General features: G+C 46.8%; 1 protein-coding gene across 2 annotated transcripts in view; it reads left to right on the forward strand.

Moving 5' to 3' along the window:
- Window positions 1–17659, forward strand: part of EPHA2 (EPH receptor A2) — a 35514-nt gene extending 17855 nt beyond the window's left edge. The window contains exons 4-17 of one of the 2 annotated variants that reach the window (XM_081870881.1): window positions 6621–6776; window positions 7232–7564; window positions 8593–8717; window positions 8846–9005; window positions 9194–9296; window positions 10300–10355; window positions 11267–11392; window positions 11569–11751; window positions 11925–11986; window positions 12899–13108; window positions 13709–13858; window positions 15159–15352; window positions 15597–15752; window positions 16479–17659. In XM_081870881.1, coding sequence (XP_081727007.1) covers window positions 6621–6776; window positions 7232–7564; window positions 8593–8717; window positions 8846–9005; window positions 9194–9296; window positions 10300–10355; window positions 11267–11392; window positions 11569–11751; window positions 11925–11986; window positions 12899–13108; window positions 13709–13858; window positions 15159–15352; window positions 15597–15752; window positions 16479–16584 — 2120 coding nt within the window. In that variant the 3' untranslated portion in view covers window positions 16585–17659. The remainder of the gene's footprint in view (window positions 1–6620; window positions 6777–7231; window positions 7565–8592; window positions 8718–8845; window positions 9006–9193; window positions 9297–10299; window positions 10356–11266; window positions 11393–11568; window positions 11752–11924; window positions 11987–12898; window positions 13109–13708; window positions 13859–15158; window positions 15353–15596; window positions 15753–16478) is intronic. The other variant, XM_081870882.1, reaches the window with a different exon arrangement.
- The last annotated feature ends 1073 nt before the right edge of the window (window positions 17660–18732 follow it).

An 18732-nucleotide genomic window follows, 5' to 3' on the forward strand; every position in this document is an offset into this window, starting at 1 on the left:
TGTCGCTGCATTTGAGTTTTCTGGCACCAACGGGTATTGGGCAAGGAGGAGACTTCAGAGTCTCTGCTTGGCGGAGACCCTGGGGGTTGCAGCAAACTGCACTGGGTGGGGGGGCATTGACTTCTGCTGGCCTGGCCACCCCCCATCTGCACCCTGCCCACACGTTCCACCATTGGGCTGTAGCTGTCTCCTTCCCAAGGCCAGTCGCATTCTGCAGCCGCCGCTTCCTCCAGCGGGAGGGGGGCGGGATTGGAAAAAGGAATTTGCCCTTTTGTGTAAAGATACTGTGACCTCCCATCCCTCTGGCCTCTGTGAAAAGGGAGGCCCATGTGCAGGAAACAAAGGCAGTTTATCTTCAGGAATAAACACAGATATTCTTGGCTTCCTGCACACATTCCCGCCCCCCCTCCAGCCCCCCCCCCCCCCGCCCATCACTCCTTTTTAGCTCCTGCTGGCAGGTTCTGTGCTGCCACCAGCCATCACCATCTCTCTGTGTGTGTTTTGCCTCCCTCCCTGCTCTGGCCTTCAAGTAAGAGAGATTGCCAAGGAGGGTTCTATTCGCTTGGCAACTCGGGGGCTGGCTGACAATATCTCAAAAGGCCAACTGCCCACCCGCCAGAGCCTTGGCATGGCATTGTGTGCTACTGAGCTCTTGCCTATGGCACGGGGCCAGCCGAGTGGTGTCATGTTCAGAAGGTGAATTACTGAAAAAGCACCAGGGCACCTGCCGGCAAACATTCCGCTTCTTATGTTTGTATGCAATGGTCCAGCTCTCGGGAGGTACCTTTTGTATTAATGGTATTAGTCAGGCTGTGACGTTGAATGGGTTTAAAAGGTGTCCCCCTGATTGGTCAGGCAGTAGGGCTTGATTGCTTGTTTTTTAAAAAATGGGTGCCTTAATACAAGTGTTTATTTAAAACCGCCCATGGCAAGAGCCCTCTTCGGAGTCGTCCTCTCTCTCTGCAGGAGGGGATGCCTCTTCTGAGATGGTGCATTCATGCATCCTTCCCCAACAGTGCATGCTTTTTGCTCCAGGGCAATTGTGTTTTACCCATATGCAAACTTAACTGCCTAATTCCTGCCATTGATTGACATGCTCTTTTAAATGGGTTACAAGCCTAGTTTTTGCAGAAACGTTGTACAGTGGTACCTCGGGTTAAGTACTTCATTCGTTCTGGAGGTCCGTTCTTAACCTGAAACTGTTCTTAACCTGAAGCACCACTTTAGCTAATGGGGCCTCCCGCTGCCGGAGCATGATTTCTGTTCTTATCCTGAAGCAAAGTTCTTAACCCGAGGTACTATTTCTGGGTTAGCGGAGTCTGTAACCTGAAGAGTATGTAACCTGAAGCGTATGTAACCTGAGGTACCACTGTATTTTTTATAGAGTTGGAAGGGGACCCTGAGGATTGTCTAGCCCAACCCCTTGCAATGCAAGAAGATGCAGCTGTCCCATTCAGGGATTGAACCTGCAACACCACGCTCTGACCAACTGAGCTATCCATAATCTATCTAAGATTTTAAAACTGTAATGTGAAATCACGGTGCAAATGATCACGAGTCATGCTGAGCTGGCCGCTGTCCCATTAAGGCCCCCTCTGGGCTATAGTTTAAAGGTAAAGGGACCCCTGACCATTAGGTCCAGTCGTGACCACTCTGGGGTTGCGGCGCTCATCTCGCTTTATTGGCCGAGGGAGCCGGCATACAGCTTCCGGGTCATGTGGCCAGCATGACTAAGCTGCTTCTGGCGAACCAGAGCAGTGCATGAAAACGCCGTTTACCTTCCCGCTGGAGCGGTACCTATTTATCTACTTGCACTTTGACGTGCTTTCAAACTGCTAGGTTGGCAGGAGCAGGGACCGAGCAACAGGAGCTCACCCCATCGCGGGGATTCGAACTGCTGACCTTCTGATCGGCAAGTCCTAGGCTCTGGTTTAACCCACAGCGCCACCCGCACTACAGTTTAGGGGACTCCAAACTGATCAAGAAGGTGTTGCCATCTTATCCAAGTTTATTAAACAGTCATCTTCTGCGGGGAGTGGTTTTGGGCTTCTGTGGATTCTGAACTGCTGTGAGGTATCAACAGACCAGGTGGGGGGACAGCAGCAGACACCTGGTGGGCAACATCCTCTTCCACCCCCCTCACAGCCACCACTCCCTGTTAATACTTCGTACTGGGGAAGCAGCTGCCGGCACACCTGCCTGTGGAAGTCCCAGGGAGAGCCTCGACTTGCCCAATAATTGCACACGGAAGCGAGTCTTGGCCAAGGGTGGCTGCGCTTATCTTTTGTGGGCATTTAACCACTCAAACTAGAAATGTGTTCTAGACTCCTTCAGATGGCACCTGTGGGGTGGCGGTGGGGGAGGGGGAGGGGAGCATTCTCGGTCCCTTCCACCCCAGACATTTACTGCCTCCTGGCACACTCTGCAAGTCCATGGCAGCTGGGCTTAACTGCACACCTTTTAAATATCGCTTAAGTAAATCTTTTCTCTTTCTCCTCTGCAAGAGGACCAAAACCTCCAGCATTTAGGTTTAAAATGGTGCCAGCTGCCAAATTCAAAATGGAGGGAAAGGAACAACTTGCCTCCCTACCCCCCCCTCTCTGCACCCCCAATTGTACCCTGGTGTGGCAAAGAGGAGTGTGGGAGGCTGTGTCAGGGCATCCTGTCTGTGGGTCATCTTGGACCCTGGTGGGTCTTTGATGGAAATATGCCTCTTACAGTTTGACCTCCCCCCCCCAAAAAAATAAAGCTACTGTTTTGATCAAGGGAAGTCATAATCCCGCTCTATTCTGTCAAGGCAATAAACAATTATTTTACTTTTAAAAGGCAAATGAAGGCAGCCCTGCTTAGGGAAGTTTTTAATGTCTGGTGCTGTATTGTTTTTAATATTCAGTTGGAAGCTGCCCAGAGTGGCTGAGGAAACCCAGCCAGATGGGCGGGGTGTAAATAAATTATTATTATTATTATTATTATTATTATTATTATTATTATTATTAAAATAAAATGTTATTTATATCCCGCCCTCCCCAGCCGAAGCCGGGCTCAGAGCGGCTAACAACAATACAAGTAACACAGTTTACATAAAATCACAATCAGTTAATTGAAATGCATTCTAAAATCAATTCATTCTAAAATCAATTCAAAATCAAATGAATGGCAACCATTGGGTTAGAGTTCTATGCATTGGTCAGGCCACACCTGGAGTTTTGTGTCCAGTTTTGAGCCCCACAATTTACGGATCATAATTGACAAGCTGGGACGTGCGCAGAGGAGGGCAACCAAGGATGATCAAGGGTCTGGAAACCAAGCCTTATGAGGAACGATTGAAGGCGCTTTTTCTCCTGTAAAAGAGGAGACTGGGAAGAGATAGGAGAGCCATCTTCAAATATCTAAGGGGCTGTCACATGGAAGGTGGAGCAAGCTTGTTTTCTTCTGCTCTGGAGGGTATGATTTGAACCAAGGGCTTCAAGTTACAAGAAAGGAGATTCCGACTAAACTCTCTAGAAGACCTTTCTGGCAGTTAAGAGCTGTTTGGTAGTGGAACAGACTCCCACGAGAGGTGGTGGCCTCTCGTCGGTGGAGGAAGATTGGAAGAAATTTAAAGACTATTTACAGAAACATTGTAAAATTAATGAATGTTAGAAGGATGTTGGAATGAAATGTGGTTTTAGCAGAAATGTTATAAGGGTTTAGGAAAAAATAGACTGTTAATTGGGGAAAGGAGGGAAAGTAAAGTTACATCATATTGAGATAAATTACAGAACAAAAATTGGAAAAGATGGAAAGGATTTGCTGAAATAGTTAACCGAATTAGAATACAAAAAAGGGAGGTGTGAGGAGGTCAAGGAAACAAGCAAATGAAAGATAAGTTATGGGAAGATTAGTTGTGGTTTTTTTGGTGTTTTTTTTCTTTTCTTTTTTCTTTTCTTCTTTCTTCCTTATTGTGATGTGTTGTTTTGTTTTTGTTTAATATGGTGTTTTTTACTTTTGCTTTTTGTAACCCTTAAAATTTTTAATAAATATTATTTTTTTAAATAAAGAGAGGTGGTGGCCTCTCCTTCCTTGGAGACTCTTAAGCAGAGGTTGGATGGCCATCTGTTATTGATGCTTTAGTTGAGATTCCTTGCATTGCAGGGGGTTGGACTAGATGACCCTTAGGGTCCCTTCCAACTGCAGTTCTATGATTCTATGAAATACAATTCAATGTAAACATTGAGGCAAAAGAGATGCCCGTTTCACACACGCACTAATAGGGCCTCAACTAGGAGTGAATGGTCAGGAAAGAGGTAGTGAAAAAGGTGACTTTCATGTTGGGATTCATTAGGAAAACGATTGAAAATAAAAGTGCCAACATCATAATACCGTTATTCAAATCGGTGGTGTGATAGCACTTGCAGTTCTGATAATCATACCTGAAAAAGAATATTGTAGAGCTGGGAAAGGCTTAGGAAAGATCAGCCAAAATTATAAGAGGGCTGAACAGCTCCTCTATGAGGAAAGAAGAGGCCATAGGCAGATCTATGGTGTTTGACACTGTCTTATTGGAAATCGATACGATACGATAATTATTGTCGTACCATACAGAGCAACGAAATTGAAAAAGGAAAAAAATCTACATAAGACATTCAAAACCAACAAGCCAGCTATCCCAGCCTGGTTAGCCCCCTAAAAACTCTGATACCCCATTTTTAAAATACAATACACTCCCCTAGAGACTCCTTACACTGTGTTTAAAACCAAAATCGCATTTGGATAGAAATGGTTTCTCAGACAGCTAGTCCTAGTCTTTATAACCCTGTACCTTCTTCCAGAAGGGATGCGGGTGGCGCTGTGGGTAAAACCTCAGCGCCTAGGACTTGCCAATCGCATGGTCAGCGGTTCGAATCCCTGCAGCGGGGTGCGCTCCCGTCGTTCGGTCCCAGCGCCTGCCAACCTAGCAGTTCGAAAGCACCTTCGGGTGCAAGTAGATAAATAGGGACCGCTTACCAGCGGGAAGGTAAACAGCGTTCCGTGTGCTGCGCTGGCTCACCAGATACAGCTTGTCACGCTGGCCACGTGACCCAGAAGTGTCTGCGGACAGCGCTGGCTCCCGGCCTATAGAGTGAGATGAACGCACAACCCTAGAGTCTGGCAAGACTGGCCCGTACAGGCAGGGGTACCTTTACCTTACCTTTACCTTCTTCCAGAAGGCAGAAGCCGAAAGAGATCCTTTTTCTGGAGGGAGCAGAATTCCCCACCATAATCACCTAAGCACCCTTATCTTCACACACACACACACACGCCACCTGCCTTTGGTAGCATGACAGTTTTACAGCCAGCACTTTTGTTTCTAAGCAAACTGAGAGATCGCAGACCACACACACAAGATATTGAAAGAGGTTAAGACTGGGGATGCTGTTTCTGGGGAGGCAGCTTTCAAGAAGCAGAGCCTCTTTTCCATTTAACAACCTGGGGGGGGGGGTGTACGTGCGTGTGTGTTTCTTTTTTAAAAAAAACAACAACAGCAATCTCTTGAGTGTAAGTAAAGTTCCATCTGGGGCAGAAGTTTGAAAATGCGGGAAACCATTTCAAATAGCTAAGATTTGCTATGTTCAGGGGGACTGTTAACAAAATGGTATTTTGTGGCTTCTATTCTGCAGCCTCAGTTATGGCCCATCAGATTCGGGAAAGGATATTCCCCACTCCAGCCCAGCCTGGGACATTATCTCTTGGCATCAGGGGCTGCTGTGACCAGACAGGATGGCACAGAGTTCCATTGGGAAGACCATGGCATTTTCTCCAGGCACAAAGATGCTTCTACCACTGTCTGGTTCACAGGAAGGTTTTTGAGTAGGCGGTGTTTTGAAAAATAGTTTTTCTGCATTGAATGGAATGGAGTCTCTGCCTGAGGGCCACTGGATTGGTGCGATCCTGGTAGCAGTGCCCATAGGGGGCTGTTGCTTGCAAGAAAGGAGTCCTCATGCCAGCTACTGACTTAAGGCAAAGCTGTAAGTCGGGCCGCATTGAATGCTTTCCAAACGGGAACCGGAGGCTTCCAAAGAGCTCTCCTTTGTAGATCCCTCAAGGAAGTGACGCGATTCCAGGGGGATTTTGAGGAGCAAACTGAGTTCCTATGGAAGAGTTTACTCATGCAGGAAATAAGTAAGAGTTGCTCGTCTCAGGCCTTGGCATAGGTAGGCTGGGGCTTTCCTCTGCACGTCCTTCCACCCTCCCCTGTAATGTGCGTTCACCATGATGCATGCACAGTCACGAGGCACACTGGAAACCTGAAGAAGCAGCAGCAGCAGTAGAGGTGCCCCAATTGATGCTCACGTCAGCTTGGAGTGTGTTTTCATTTCCACTGAACAGATTAAAAGGACCTGAGTGTGTCTCTCCTCCCTTGCCAAGTATTCTTTGAAAACTAAAGTGCTTAATGATCTTTGGATTTACCTTTTTCTTAAGTTCTTATGGAACTATCATTCCCATTGAACACATGGGGAACTAAGATCGAACAATGACTTTGTGGTTTGATTTGAACTCCGGTCTTTCTGATAAAAGTCATCTCTCCATACACCGGTCTGTGTTGTCGGCCATGGTTAGGATCCCCAGGAGAACTTACCCAACCCTTCTTTTCTTTGCAGCTTGCTCACCTGGGTTCTTCAAAGAGGACATCTCCAACAATGCCTGCTCAAAATGTCCCTTGCACACTCTGCCGTCTTCTGAAGGTTCCACCTCGTGCCCTTGCGAGGAAGGCTATTTTCGGGCTTTGACTGATCCTGTTTCCATGCCATGCACAAGTAAGTGGGAGATCTAAGCGGTACGATTGCCCAGGAAATGATAAAGGCTTGCTGTGTTGACGGCTATCCGCTTGGAGATTCATCAATGTCCAGAAGCAGTTTGCAAGTATTTAATGAAACCAAGTAACCTCGGATAAGCTACTGCTGTTTTATTCAGTTTGTGTCAGTCACAGGAGGGAAGGCAGGCAGCGACAAAAGCAGCAGGCTCGCTCCTGGGGCAATGCGAGAGTCCTTGTGGACAATATTTGGTGAGGGGTGGGATAGATAGCTGAGATGGAGAGAAGGCCAGAGCGAGGAGAGAGGGATGGAGGATAGTTCCAGAGAAAGAGTCAAAAGTTGGAAGTGAAGGCTTAGGATTGCTGAGTTGCTGGGCTAACTGGGGAGTGGTCTTCTGCCTTGCATCAAAGAGACCTGTTCATTTTTTTCATTAGGCCCTTTTTTTTCTCCATTCACAGGACCCCCTTCGGCTCCCCATGCTGTCACAGCCATAGGCTTGGGTGCCAAGGTTCAACTGCGCTGGTCCTCACCCCGGGACACAGGTGGCCGCAAGGACATCACCTACAGCGTGTCGTGTGAGCAGTGCTGGCCGGAGTCGGGAGAGTGCCGGCCCTGCGACGCTACACTCCGGTATTCGGAAAACCCTCACAACGTGGCCGGCACTTCCCTGACCGTCAGCGATTTGGAGCCACACGTTAACTACACCTTCACGGTAGAGGCCCAGAATGGAGTGTCCTCCTTCAGCCCACGGCGCAGCTATGGCGTCACCAGCATCAGCGTCAACCAGACGGGTAAGGGGGCGCAACGTCACAGCCAAGTGAAAACGATGCAGATGTGCACTCTATGGTGTGAGGTGCACAAGTATCATCCTGAGAGCTATTGCCTTCTGACCCTGCTTTCCAGAAGCATAGGGCAGGTGCTGATGGGGCAAAATGCGGTCTGATCCAAGATGGCCGCTCTTGCGATCCATGCCACTGCGCAAGGGGTATTCCCTGGTTCTTGAACATGTTGGCCTTTTTCTCATACGGCAGCCACAGCAAAGAAACTTCTTGGCTGCTAAGGATGGGACTAGGGATTGCCCGGAAGAGCTGAGCCCTGGGTTTTTTGTGTTAGGTTTCCCAACCACCACTGCCTTTTAAAGCTTTTTTAAAATAAAAAATAAAAAAAACCCACACCTCCTTACAGGATCCTGCAGAGCCCAATGCACCATCCAAAATTTGCCCAGGGACTCTTCAGATAGCTGGATGGGACAGAGGAGGAGACAGCTGTGTGTGTTTTAGATAAAGGTAGCAGTGTTCAGTTGTTGAGCAAGTTTAGTTTTAGTTTTAATATGTGCATAAAGCAGCCAAGAGGTTGCAAGCAGGGCAGAGGGCCCAGTCCATAGAGTCTACTGGATCCAGAAAATAGTTTTAGCTCAGAGCTTAAGCCCTGTTAGTAAAAGCTAAACACACACACAACAGCCTGTCTAATTTGAAACTATCTGTATAGATTAGCATATGCTAATCTCATGCTAATTTGTGTCATTTGCCTTAAGTACTTGGCCACACCCTTGTTATGAAGGCAGCTGTGCAGAGTGGGATCTTGTGGTTTGTCTGTTGGACTTTATTTTGGACCTGGGTATTCATTAGTTCTGCGAATGTAATTTGAACAAACTCTGAAGTCGTAAGATGCCTCATTACAGATGAGGCTTTAAGAGTTTGCAAATTCTATATAGATCTGGGGCTACTGGCTGGCTGGTGACTGGGCAAATGGTTTTGTCTGGGGAGGGTGCAATCCACTGCAGCATGCCAGACTCACTCTCCTCCTTCTCCATGCTCAGAACCTCCCCGAGTGACCTCAGTGACCATGGATGGCCGCACCACTACCAGCCTAAGTCTATCCTGGACTGTCCCACCCCGGCAGCAAAGCCATGTCTGGAAGTACCAGGTCACTTACAAGAAGAAGGTATCTGTCTCTCCTTGGTACTTCTCTACTCTTAACCTTGAGCAACACTCCCCCTCCCCCAATTCCCCAGCCCATTTCATGGGGAGAAACTGAAGCATGCAAGTTTTTGTGTGTTCCTTTCCTTGCAGAAGGATGAGAACAGCTACTCTGTACTGCGCTGCGAAGGGAGCTCTGTGACCCTCCCGAAGCTCACCCCTGGGACCAAGTACTTGGTGAGCGTCCAAGCACTGACCCAGGAGGGTCAGGGAACCAACAGCATGGAGCATGAGTTCGAGACGCTTGATGAACGTGAGTTTTGGGGAGGCAAAGCTTCTCTAGTTAATGCCGAAGCAGGGAAAGTAAATTTGGGGACGGGGGGGCGGGACTGGAGCAAAGTCACCAGAAGAGAACACACACACACACACACACACAGGCAATCTGTTTTCGGATAGCAATGTTTTCCTAACCACCACCTTTTTCTTCTCTGCACCCCACAGGCTCTGACGGTACAAACACCGCTGCAGTTATTGGGGGTTCTATTGCTGGCTTTGTTGTCACAGTTGCGGTGGTGGCGCTGATTGTCGTGCTCATTCGCCGAAGGCATGTGCTTTATTATTATTATTATTATTATTATTATTATTATTATTATTCTGTTTGTTTAAGGCAGCAGGGCAACAATGGCATTTAGGAGAATTCGATGCCGGCTGTTCCTTTGTTTCCCACAGCAAACAAACAGGCAACTTACGGCAACCTGTTACCTCCAGTCTAGCAGGCTTTGCAGGGTTGGTTTTGTTGTTGTTTTTTAAATGATACCATAATCTATTTTTCCAGAGGCAAAAAGTGGAATGAGTGTACACTTCTACGAAGTGCCTTCAGTTTTCAGAGAAACGGTTTGCAGCAAGTGAGCATTTTTGCCAGATGGCAAAATGTCTGGCCTTTTCCTTTTTTGGGGGGCCTCCTTTTTCAGAAGCAGTTTAAAAAAGCTGGAGCAGGGGGTTCCAATGGCTCTTCCATTCGTACATGCAAATACAGCACTCCATGTCTAGCAACATCAGCATCCATCTGATGTCACAGTCAACCCAGGCTGAACATGCCAGGCTTTGGAGATTCCCCTCCTAGTTTATTCCTTTTTGTGTTTTTAAACTCTTTAAGATAAACCATCAAAAGTGAAAGAGGGAGGGAAACATGCTGCTGAGCCATGGTGTTCTTACACCAGCCCCATGTGCTCTCTCCTCTGGGATTTGTATTTTTAAGCCATGAATTTGCACTTTTGCATTTGTAGGCCTGCTTGCACGTCCATTACATTGGTGCAACGTGCCAAAATTTGGGAGGGCAGAACCTTAGGGGGTGAGGCTTGATCAAAGAACCTGACTTGAGAAAGCATATTTCCCAGAAATCATTGGAAAGGACTGGCAAAGGTGGATTGGTGTCTTGACACAAAAATACTTTTAATAAGTTAAAAGGCCTTTGAGAAGGAATGGGGCAGAGGTTACAGAGTTTGATGCAAGGAGGTTTGTGTCTATTGGATAAGCTATTCTGTGGGAGAAGGTGCAGATAGGATTGCCTCACAGGATCACTCAAGAAAACCCTTATTGTCGTTTAGGAAAAAGAACTCAAGGGCCCGACAGACACCAGAGGATGTTTATTTCTCCAAGTCTGGTGAGTAATGGTCACTGGCCACATCAGTGTATGAGGTGGGATTTGCTGGATCTGAAACATCATACAGAACAGAAAAGGGCAAAAAAATTGCAAGCTGTTTAGACCTCGAGAGTGAGCATTTATTGTTAAAGGGGTGCATTTACTGTGTCTGAACCCACATGCATGTCCAGCACTCACATGTATTCGCACACACACAAACCAACAAGAGGTTTGGGGTCTTTTGCTAGAGTTATAACATGCGTACATTTCGGAATACATGTTTGCCTCTATTCCTGCCTAAATAAAACTCCTGGCACCCGATACTGAATTTTATTCTTGGCTGGCAATCCTAAAAGACCTCTTAAATGCCAGACAGGCAACCCAGTAATTTTTAGAGGCAAATAAACGATTTTTACATTTAGATTCTTGAGAGGCACATCAGCAAACGCGGCTTACTTTATTACACACAGTGTAATAAAGTTTTTCTGTTTTAGGCAGAAAATTTTAAATATTTAAGTAGGGAGCAAATCCTACCATACACCTTAATCTAAAGAGTGGAAGAATCCCTGCCTATTTGCAAAAGCGGACTCAAACTGATAGTAAGTTAAGAAATGGAGGGAGGGGGAAGAAGACTATTGGTGGCAGGGTTTGAGATGAGTAGCTAGTTTCATTGTGCTTTTGAATTTAACCCAGAATTTCCTGTCTGCTTCTCACCTTGCCCATCTTGCAAATTAAGTGTTCGGCTGAAAATCATCCTAGCAGGCTGTGACTGAACTGGCCGTCTTTTGTCCGCTCTCTGCTCCATTGCCGGATCATAGACTAACTTGGCAGTGGGCGATGCTTGAAAAGCAGAGAGCTTAGGCATGGAACTGCTTTATAACAGCCTCTGCCAAGAGCTCCCCTTAACTGTGTTGTTCCTCTTCGTCCCACAGACCAGCTCAAGCCCCTGAAGACGTATGTGGATCCCCACACCTATGAAGACCCCAATCAGGCAGTCCTGAAGTTCACAACTGAGATTCATCCTTCATGCATCTCCCGGCAGAAAGTCATAGGGGCAGGTAGGGTACCTTCCATCCACCTTGCACAATGCAGTTGGCTGATGGAGGTGGCGAGCATGTCTCTTCTCCCATGTAGTCAAAGCTAGTTTCAGAAGGAGCTTTCGGAAAGGAAAATAGTAATGCTGACTTTATTTGAAAATAGTATTAAACACTTCTACTTTTTTCTTTTTTGCCAGGTGAGTTTGGGGAAGTCTACAAGGGAACGCTGAAGAACAGCAAGAAGGAGATCCCGGTGGCCATCAAGACGTTGAAATCTGGCTACACAGAGAAGCAACGCATTGACTTCCTGAGCGAGGCCAGCATCATGGGCCAGTTTAACCACCACAACATCATCCGCCTAGAGGGAGTTGTCTCCAAATGTAAGAACCCCTAGATAGAATTTAAGGACCTTGGTGGCTGTTACTGGTTTCCTGTTCCAAGCTACCTCTTTCTGCTGGGCCAGTTCCAAGATACCAAACTCCTGAGTAACTGCATCAGAGTTTGGAATCTACTTGGATCTCATAGGCCAATCCTCTCTCTGTTTCTCTTTCAGATAAGCCGTTCATGATCATCACAGAATACATGGAGAATGGTGCCCTTGATAAATTCCTGCGGGTAAGTAGTATTCTGTTCATCGCCGGCCTCCTTCTCATGTATACTGTGAGTAAGAAGAGCCTGTTGGATCAGGCCAGTGGTCCATCTAGTCAGCATCCTGTTTGCAATGTGGCCAGCCATATTATGGCCATCATTGGAAGCACTAAAGCAGAGCCTGAGAGTAATAGCGCTCGCCCCTCCTGCACTTTCTGATGCTCTGAAGCATGCTGCCTCCAACATAATGGGTTTTTATGGACTGAAAGAGCCTTTATTCTTAAAGGCAGCATGTACATATTTTAAGTCAATAGGAATAAAGCTTTTGTTTAAGAAGCTAGCATTTAGCTTGCATTGTTGTTGTTGTTGTTGTTTAGTTGTGTCCAACTCTTCATGACCCCATGGACCAGAGCACGCCAGGCACTCCTGTCTTCCACTGCCTCCCGCAGTTTGGTAAACTCATGTTAGTAGCTTTGAGAACACTGTCCAACCATCCCGTCCTCCGTCGTCCCCTTCTCCTTGTGCCCTCCATCTTTCCCAACATCAGGGTCTTTTCCAGGGAGTCTTCTCTTCTCATGAGGTGGCCAAAGTCTTGGAGCCTCAGCTTCAGGATCTGTCCTTCCAGTGAGCACTCAGGTCTGATTTCCTTCAGAATGGATCGGTTTGATCTTCTTGCAGTCCATGGGACTCTCAAGAGTCCTCCAGCACCATATTTCAAAAGCATCAATTCTTTGGCGATCAGCCTTCTTTATGGTCCAGCTCTCACTTCCATCCATCACTACTGGGGAAACCATAGCTTTTCCTATACGGACCTTTGTTGGCAAGGTGATGTCTCTGCTTTTTAAGATGCTATCTAGGTTTGTCATTGCTTTTCCCCCAAGAAGCAGGCGTCTTAGCTTGCATAGTAGGTCCTAAATCCTTCCCTTTTTGTCTCAACAGGAAAAAGATGGGGAATTCTGTGTTATTCAGCTGGTGGGCATGTTGAGGGGTATTGCCTCTGGTATGAAGTACTTGGCCAGCATGAATTACGTCCACCGGGATTTGGCTGCCCGCAACATCCTTGTCGACAGCCAGCTCGTCTGCAAAGTCTCTGACTTTGGTCTCTCCCGCGTCCTGGAGGATGACCCTGACGCCACCTACACTACAAGTGTGAGTGATAATGGCTTCTGTCCCGTCATGTTAAGTTACGGTTCTGTCCCACCATGGCCAAGGAAGCTGCAATGGGTGGGAAAGGGGATGCATCTTCGCCAGCAATATGAGAGCCAGGGCTGGCATCTGGAGGAGCTGCCCATGGTATAGGAGGAAGAAATAGAGAAGCCAGAAAGGGGGTCCAAATGGGAGGAAGGAACTTCTAACTTGCTGGCAGCAGATGATCAATGGAATGCGTGTGACCAGTGGCAGGAAGTCTGCTTTACCGCTCAGTATAATAGGGAGCCAGTGGGAATTAATCAAGGATCTAGGAACACCTGAAGAAAGAAGAGGAAGGAAGGAAGGAATGCTTGTTTCCCATGACTCTTAAGATGGCTGCTGGCTAAGGTCTCTGCCCTTGTTCCGGAAGGATTTGACTTCTAGTCATCAACATCTGCCACTTGGCTAAAACATGAGACCTTTCTTTTCTATCAGGAACTTCAGAAATTGCCTGAAGGGAGGAAAGCACATATTTAGAGAGCCTGGAAATTTGAAAGTGTTTTCTCCCCCAAATCAGTGAGTCAGAGGTTCTGAGGGTTTTGGTGTGCTTGTCCCTTGCAGGGTGGGAAAATCCCGATCCGGTGGACGGCACCGGAGGCTATCTCTCATCGCAAGTTCACTTCGGCTAGTGATGTCTGGAGCTACGGAATAGTGATGTGGGAGGTGATGTCCTATGGTGAACGGCCTTACTGGGAGCTCTCCAACCACGAGGTAAGCGACTGGGTGTCCTTGTGTGGGTGTGAACTATGGGGCAAGTGATGCCCCTGCTGGTGACCAGATTGCTGTTGGATCCCTTGTGTTTGGAGTTTTCTGGCTAATGGAGAAGAAAGCTAATTCTAGGAGATACAGTTGAAATATATATAAAAATTAAAAAAAATGTCCAGTAGCACCTTGGAGACCAACTTAAGTTTGTTCTTGGTATATAAGTTTTCGTGTGCATGCACACTTCTTCAGATACACTGAAACAGAAGTCACCAGGCCCTTATATATAGTGGGAGGGTGGGGTTTTTTGTTGACTACTGTTAACGACTGCAATTAGTCCCACAGGAAAAAGCAAGGGGTAGTATGCAGGTGATTAGCATATGTAATGAGACAGGAATCCAATATCTCTATTAAGACCAGGTCTCTCCATAGTTTTCAGTTTAGTGATAAGTTGTAATTCAGCAACTTCTCTTTCAAGTCTGTTTCTGAAATTCTTTTGTAATAAGGCAGCTGCTTTGAGATCCTGTATTGAATGTCCTGGGAGATTGAAGAGTTCTCCTACTGGCTTCTCTGTCTTGTGATTCCTGATGTCAGATTTATGTCCATTTATCCTTTGGCGTAGGGTTTGGCCTGTTTGTCCAATATAGAGAGCCGAAGGTCACTGCTGGCATTTGATGGCATGCACAATGTTAGAAGATGAGTAATTAAATAGGCCTGAGATGCTATGTTTGATGTTGTTGGGTCCAGTTGTGGTGTTGTCTGGGTGTATGTGGCAGCAAAGTTGGCATCTGGGTTTGTTGCAGGCTCTGGTACCAGTGTCCAGTTGGTCTCTAAGGTGCTACTGGACAATATTTTTATTTTTTTATATATTTTGACTGCATCAGACCAACATGGCTACCTACCTGAATCTAGGAGATACAGTCCCAGTTCCAGAATGCAAATGGAGTTTTGTCTTGCGGTCCATTTTTTTTTAAGGAAGCAATGTTATGAGGCACACGCCTCCCCCATCCCACCCTAGCTGTGCGTGGAAATGTCTTTGTCCCCAGCATGGGCTCAGTCTTATGATGTAAATTGCATCATAAGTTTTGCCCAGTCACCTGTGAATCTATCCATCCGTTCTGACTGAAGTTACATAAAAAGGTGCTTATTGCTTGGGGGTTCCTCAAAGTTTATGTCTGCAAAGCTAGGGGTGGACTTGCAATCCTGACTGCCTTGGATGTTGGTTTTTATGCTAGGATGGTAAGACAAAAGGGGTGGTCTTTCCAAGCTGAATCCCCTTCACTGTTGTTCACTTTGCCTTCCCAAACAGGTGATGAAAGCAATTAATGAAGGCTTTCGGCTCCCAGCACCCATGGACTGTCCTTCTGCCATTTACCAGCTGATGATGAGGTGCTGGCAACAGGAGAGGAGCCACAGACCCAAATTCAATGATATCGTTAGCATCTTGGACAAGCTCATCCGTGCTCCGGAGTCACTCAAGACTTTGGCTGAGTTTGACCCTCGGTATGTGCCTCTCTTCTGGGCCTCCTGCTCTCAGAATCCCTAGATACGGTTTGGGAACTGTTGTCTCTGAACATCCCCTTCCCCTCTTCAGTCCTCTGAGATGGAAGCATGTAAGAACAGTGCCAGGAAGGGGAAAAAATTCCCAGCCCATAAGCCTCCCAAGAATTCTCCCCATCCACTTGGGTTCCCTTAGACAAGACTGAACTTTAAAGAGCCGGGGTCCCCTTTTTTTTTGTCTTTGAAGGATCTCCATTCGCCTACCCAGCACCAGTGGCTCAGAAGGGATCCCTTTCCGAACTGTGGCCGAGTGGCTGGAATCCATCAAAATGCACCAATATACAGAGCACTTCGTGGCCGCTGGGTACAATGTCATTGAGAAGGTGGTTCAGATGACCAATGAGTGAGTGTGGCAACTTCCACTCTTCCTCCATATTTTCACTCCCATGCCTGCTGAGAATGCTTCTCCTGTTGTTGTTTTTTCCTCATGGTCTTTCTTCTGAAGCCTTTGTTCCCCTCCTGAGAGAGGAGGTAGCTGGAGTTCAGGGTCCTCTGTGAAAAGCCAACTCAGCTGGCTGTGAACATCATGGCCCATTTGACCCTTTCCCAGTTCACAGAGGAAAATGAGGCTGTTTTTTGCTTTGTTTTCCAGAGAGGAGAGATCTCCCTTCTTTTGTCACATGACTTCACTGTTAGAATCCTGTAGGATTCGTAAATTCACCTTTCCACTGTGTCGGGGCGGGGGCTTACACATCTTGTTGTTGCTGCCTCTTGTTGTTCTCCCCTCTCTCTTGGGAGAGGCTGATTCAAGCCTGCACCCTATAATTAAGCCACTTTATGAGGCCAGGAAAATGAGGAGTGGCTCGTTAAAAGCAGACGGGTGCCCAGCCTCCTTGGATCATGGCAAGGGGAGTCCACACCTTCTCAGCACGGGGATTGCCGGGAACCTTTATGTGATATTGAAGCTGTGGCTTCAATATCAACCTCTGTTTCTTTTTTAATGATACCTCTGCAAGAAAGATGGAGATACTGAGTGTCAAGTTATGCTGGTGGGAGTTAAAGGAATACACTCCGGATTTCACAATATTTCCCACTAACCTGGTCACATCTGTTTTCTTCCTGTTCCCAGGGATATCAAGAGAATTGGGGTACGTCTGCCAGGACACCAAAAGCGCATTGCCTACAGCCTCATGGGGCTGAAGGAACAGGTCAGCACCATTGGCATTCCGATCTAAGGGGGATGGATCTTGCTCTCTATTGGTAGCTTCCTTGCCTAACTTCAGCTACCCAGTGGCCGGGCCAAGAACCAATGGGCCGTTGTACTTCCTGATACATACTTGAAGTGGAGAATTCAGGAGATCTCTCTCACCAAGGATGCCGGCTGCCAAAGAAGGAGTCGGGTGCCTGCTTTTCCACTGTGCTTCCTCAGCATAGCTCTGTGTTTTATTGTATGGCCTCGTGACTGCTCTTGTCTGCTGGAAATAGTAACGCTGCGGTGCTGGAAGTTTTCAGACGAGGCATTGGGCTGTGCCGCACGCTGACTGTGTGTCGCCAAGCAGATCTGCCAAAAGCCACATTTCATTCCTCTCCTGGCTTGGACAGATCCTGGGACTACTGAATGCCTGGTTCCATCCTTCCTGCCATCTGGCTCCCTTCCGTTTGCAGCCCTGCAACACAGAAGACCAAAGCACCCCTAGGGCTGTCCATCCCATCGCCAGCTCTGCCATCTTGTCTCCAAGAAACCTGCAGGCCCAATGCTGTATTTATTTACCTGTTTGGAAGCCAAACCTCAACTGGTTAAGACTCTGTGGATTTTGGGAAGTGGGAGAGTTTTCTCATGCCACAGCAACATTGTTGAACGTTTTTGGATGCTGAACAGTTGCTCTGTTCAGTCACAGATGGGCTCTTCCTTTGTTCTTCCTTTTTAAGAAGCCAAACGTGGTTGGATCAAGAGTAATGCTTGCACAGAGTCCCCTCTGGCATTTGTGAGTTTCAGCTTTGAAGTGGTTGTGCCAAGGATGACCGAAAGTGACTCTCCACAGAGTCATCTCAGTGTTTCCTGCTCTCTATTTATTCATCTTTTCCAACTGCTGCCCCTTCTCCCCGTTCCTATAATGCACTCTTGACTTATTGACAATTGTTCTCCTTCCATATTACTTCAATTTTTAATTTATTTTTTTATATTTATTGATTTTTTTTTTTAAAAAAAGCAAGACCTTGCTGTTAAGGGTAATCATGCACAACTTGAACAAAAATGTTTACCTTGTGTGCAGGAATATTTCTAGCTTTAATAAAATGTTTTTATTCTTGTTTTGTTGTGTATACTGCACTGTGTGGAATGAAATGTGAGCACATAAGTACCTTGAAGGAGCTGGCTGTTGGCCACCGTTACTAACAGGCTTCCCAAAGGCATCTAGTTGGCCATTGTGAGAATAAGACGCTCGACTTGATGAGATTTCGGCCTGACGTAAGAGCCAGTTTCACTGTTAGGGCTCACGATCAGCTTCTAGAATGTTATAGGTCCACCTCTTGTGTTGAAGTTCTTTCTCAAGTCCAATTAGGTGATGTGGAAATTTAATAAACCTTTCTTGCAGAAGGTGATGGTCACACATGGTTAACACCATAATCTGCCACCAGCTGGTCTCCCCAGCGTTCGAAACTCCCATTGTTCTAGGCGCATTTTGTGACAGGGAATTTCATTAGGGCAAGCAGTTTCTGAGCTCTGCGTGCAGTAACGTGCCTAAGATTTCAGATTAAAACAGCAGAGTAGAAGGAAAGGAGGATCTTTTCCTGCCTCCCCACTTCCAGCTACTCTCTGAAGACTGGAGAAGAGACCCTCTTAAGAATACAGTGGTACCTCGGGTTACATACACTTCAGGTTACATACGCTTCAGGTTACAGACTCCGCTAACCCATAAATATTACCTCAGGTTAAGAACTTTGCTTCAGGATGAGAACAGAAATCGTGCTCCAGTGGTGCGGCGGCAGCAGGAGGCCCCATTAGCTAAAGTGGTGCTTCAGGTTAAGAACAATATCAGGTTAAGTACGGACCTCCGGAACGAATTAAGTACTTAACCCGAGGTACCACTGTATTAGGGGGGTGGGCAGGGGAAGCCCGGCTTTTGTTTTTTGCAGACTTCAGATGAGGACCAGACCATGTGGAAAATGAACTAAAGATTTTAGCTGCAGTTCACTCATTTTCAGCTTTGTATTCTTGTTATTTAAAAAGTGTGCCTTTGCATTCTGTTGTTGCACCCATAATATAGGCTTAAGGTACTATTCAGCTCCTGGCTTCCCTATCTCTGTTCCTAACACTGGGTCACCCTATATGTCAAAGTGCAAGAGCAGACAAGTTTTTGGGGGTGAGGGGTTGGCAAGGGGTT

This window comes from Podarcis erhardii (genome assembly GCF_964252035.2).
Source record: "Podarcis erhardii genome assembly, chromosome: 7".
In the NCBI taxonomy this organism is placed as follows: Eukaryota; Metazoa; Chordata; class Lepidosauria; order Squamata; family Lacertidae; genus Podarcis; species Podarcis erhardii.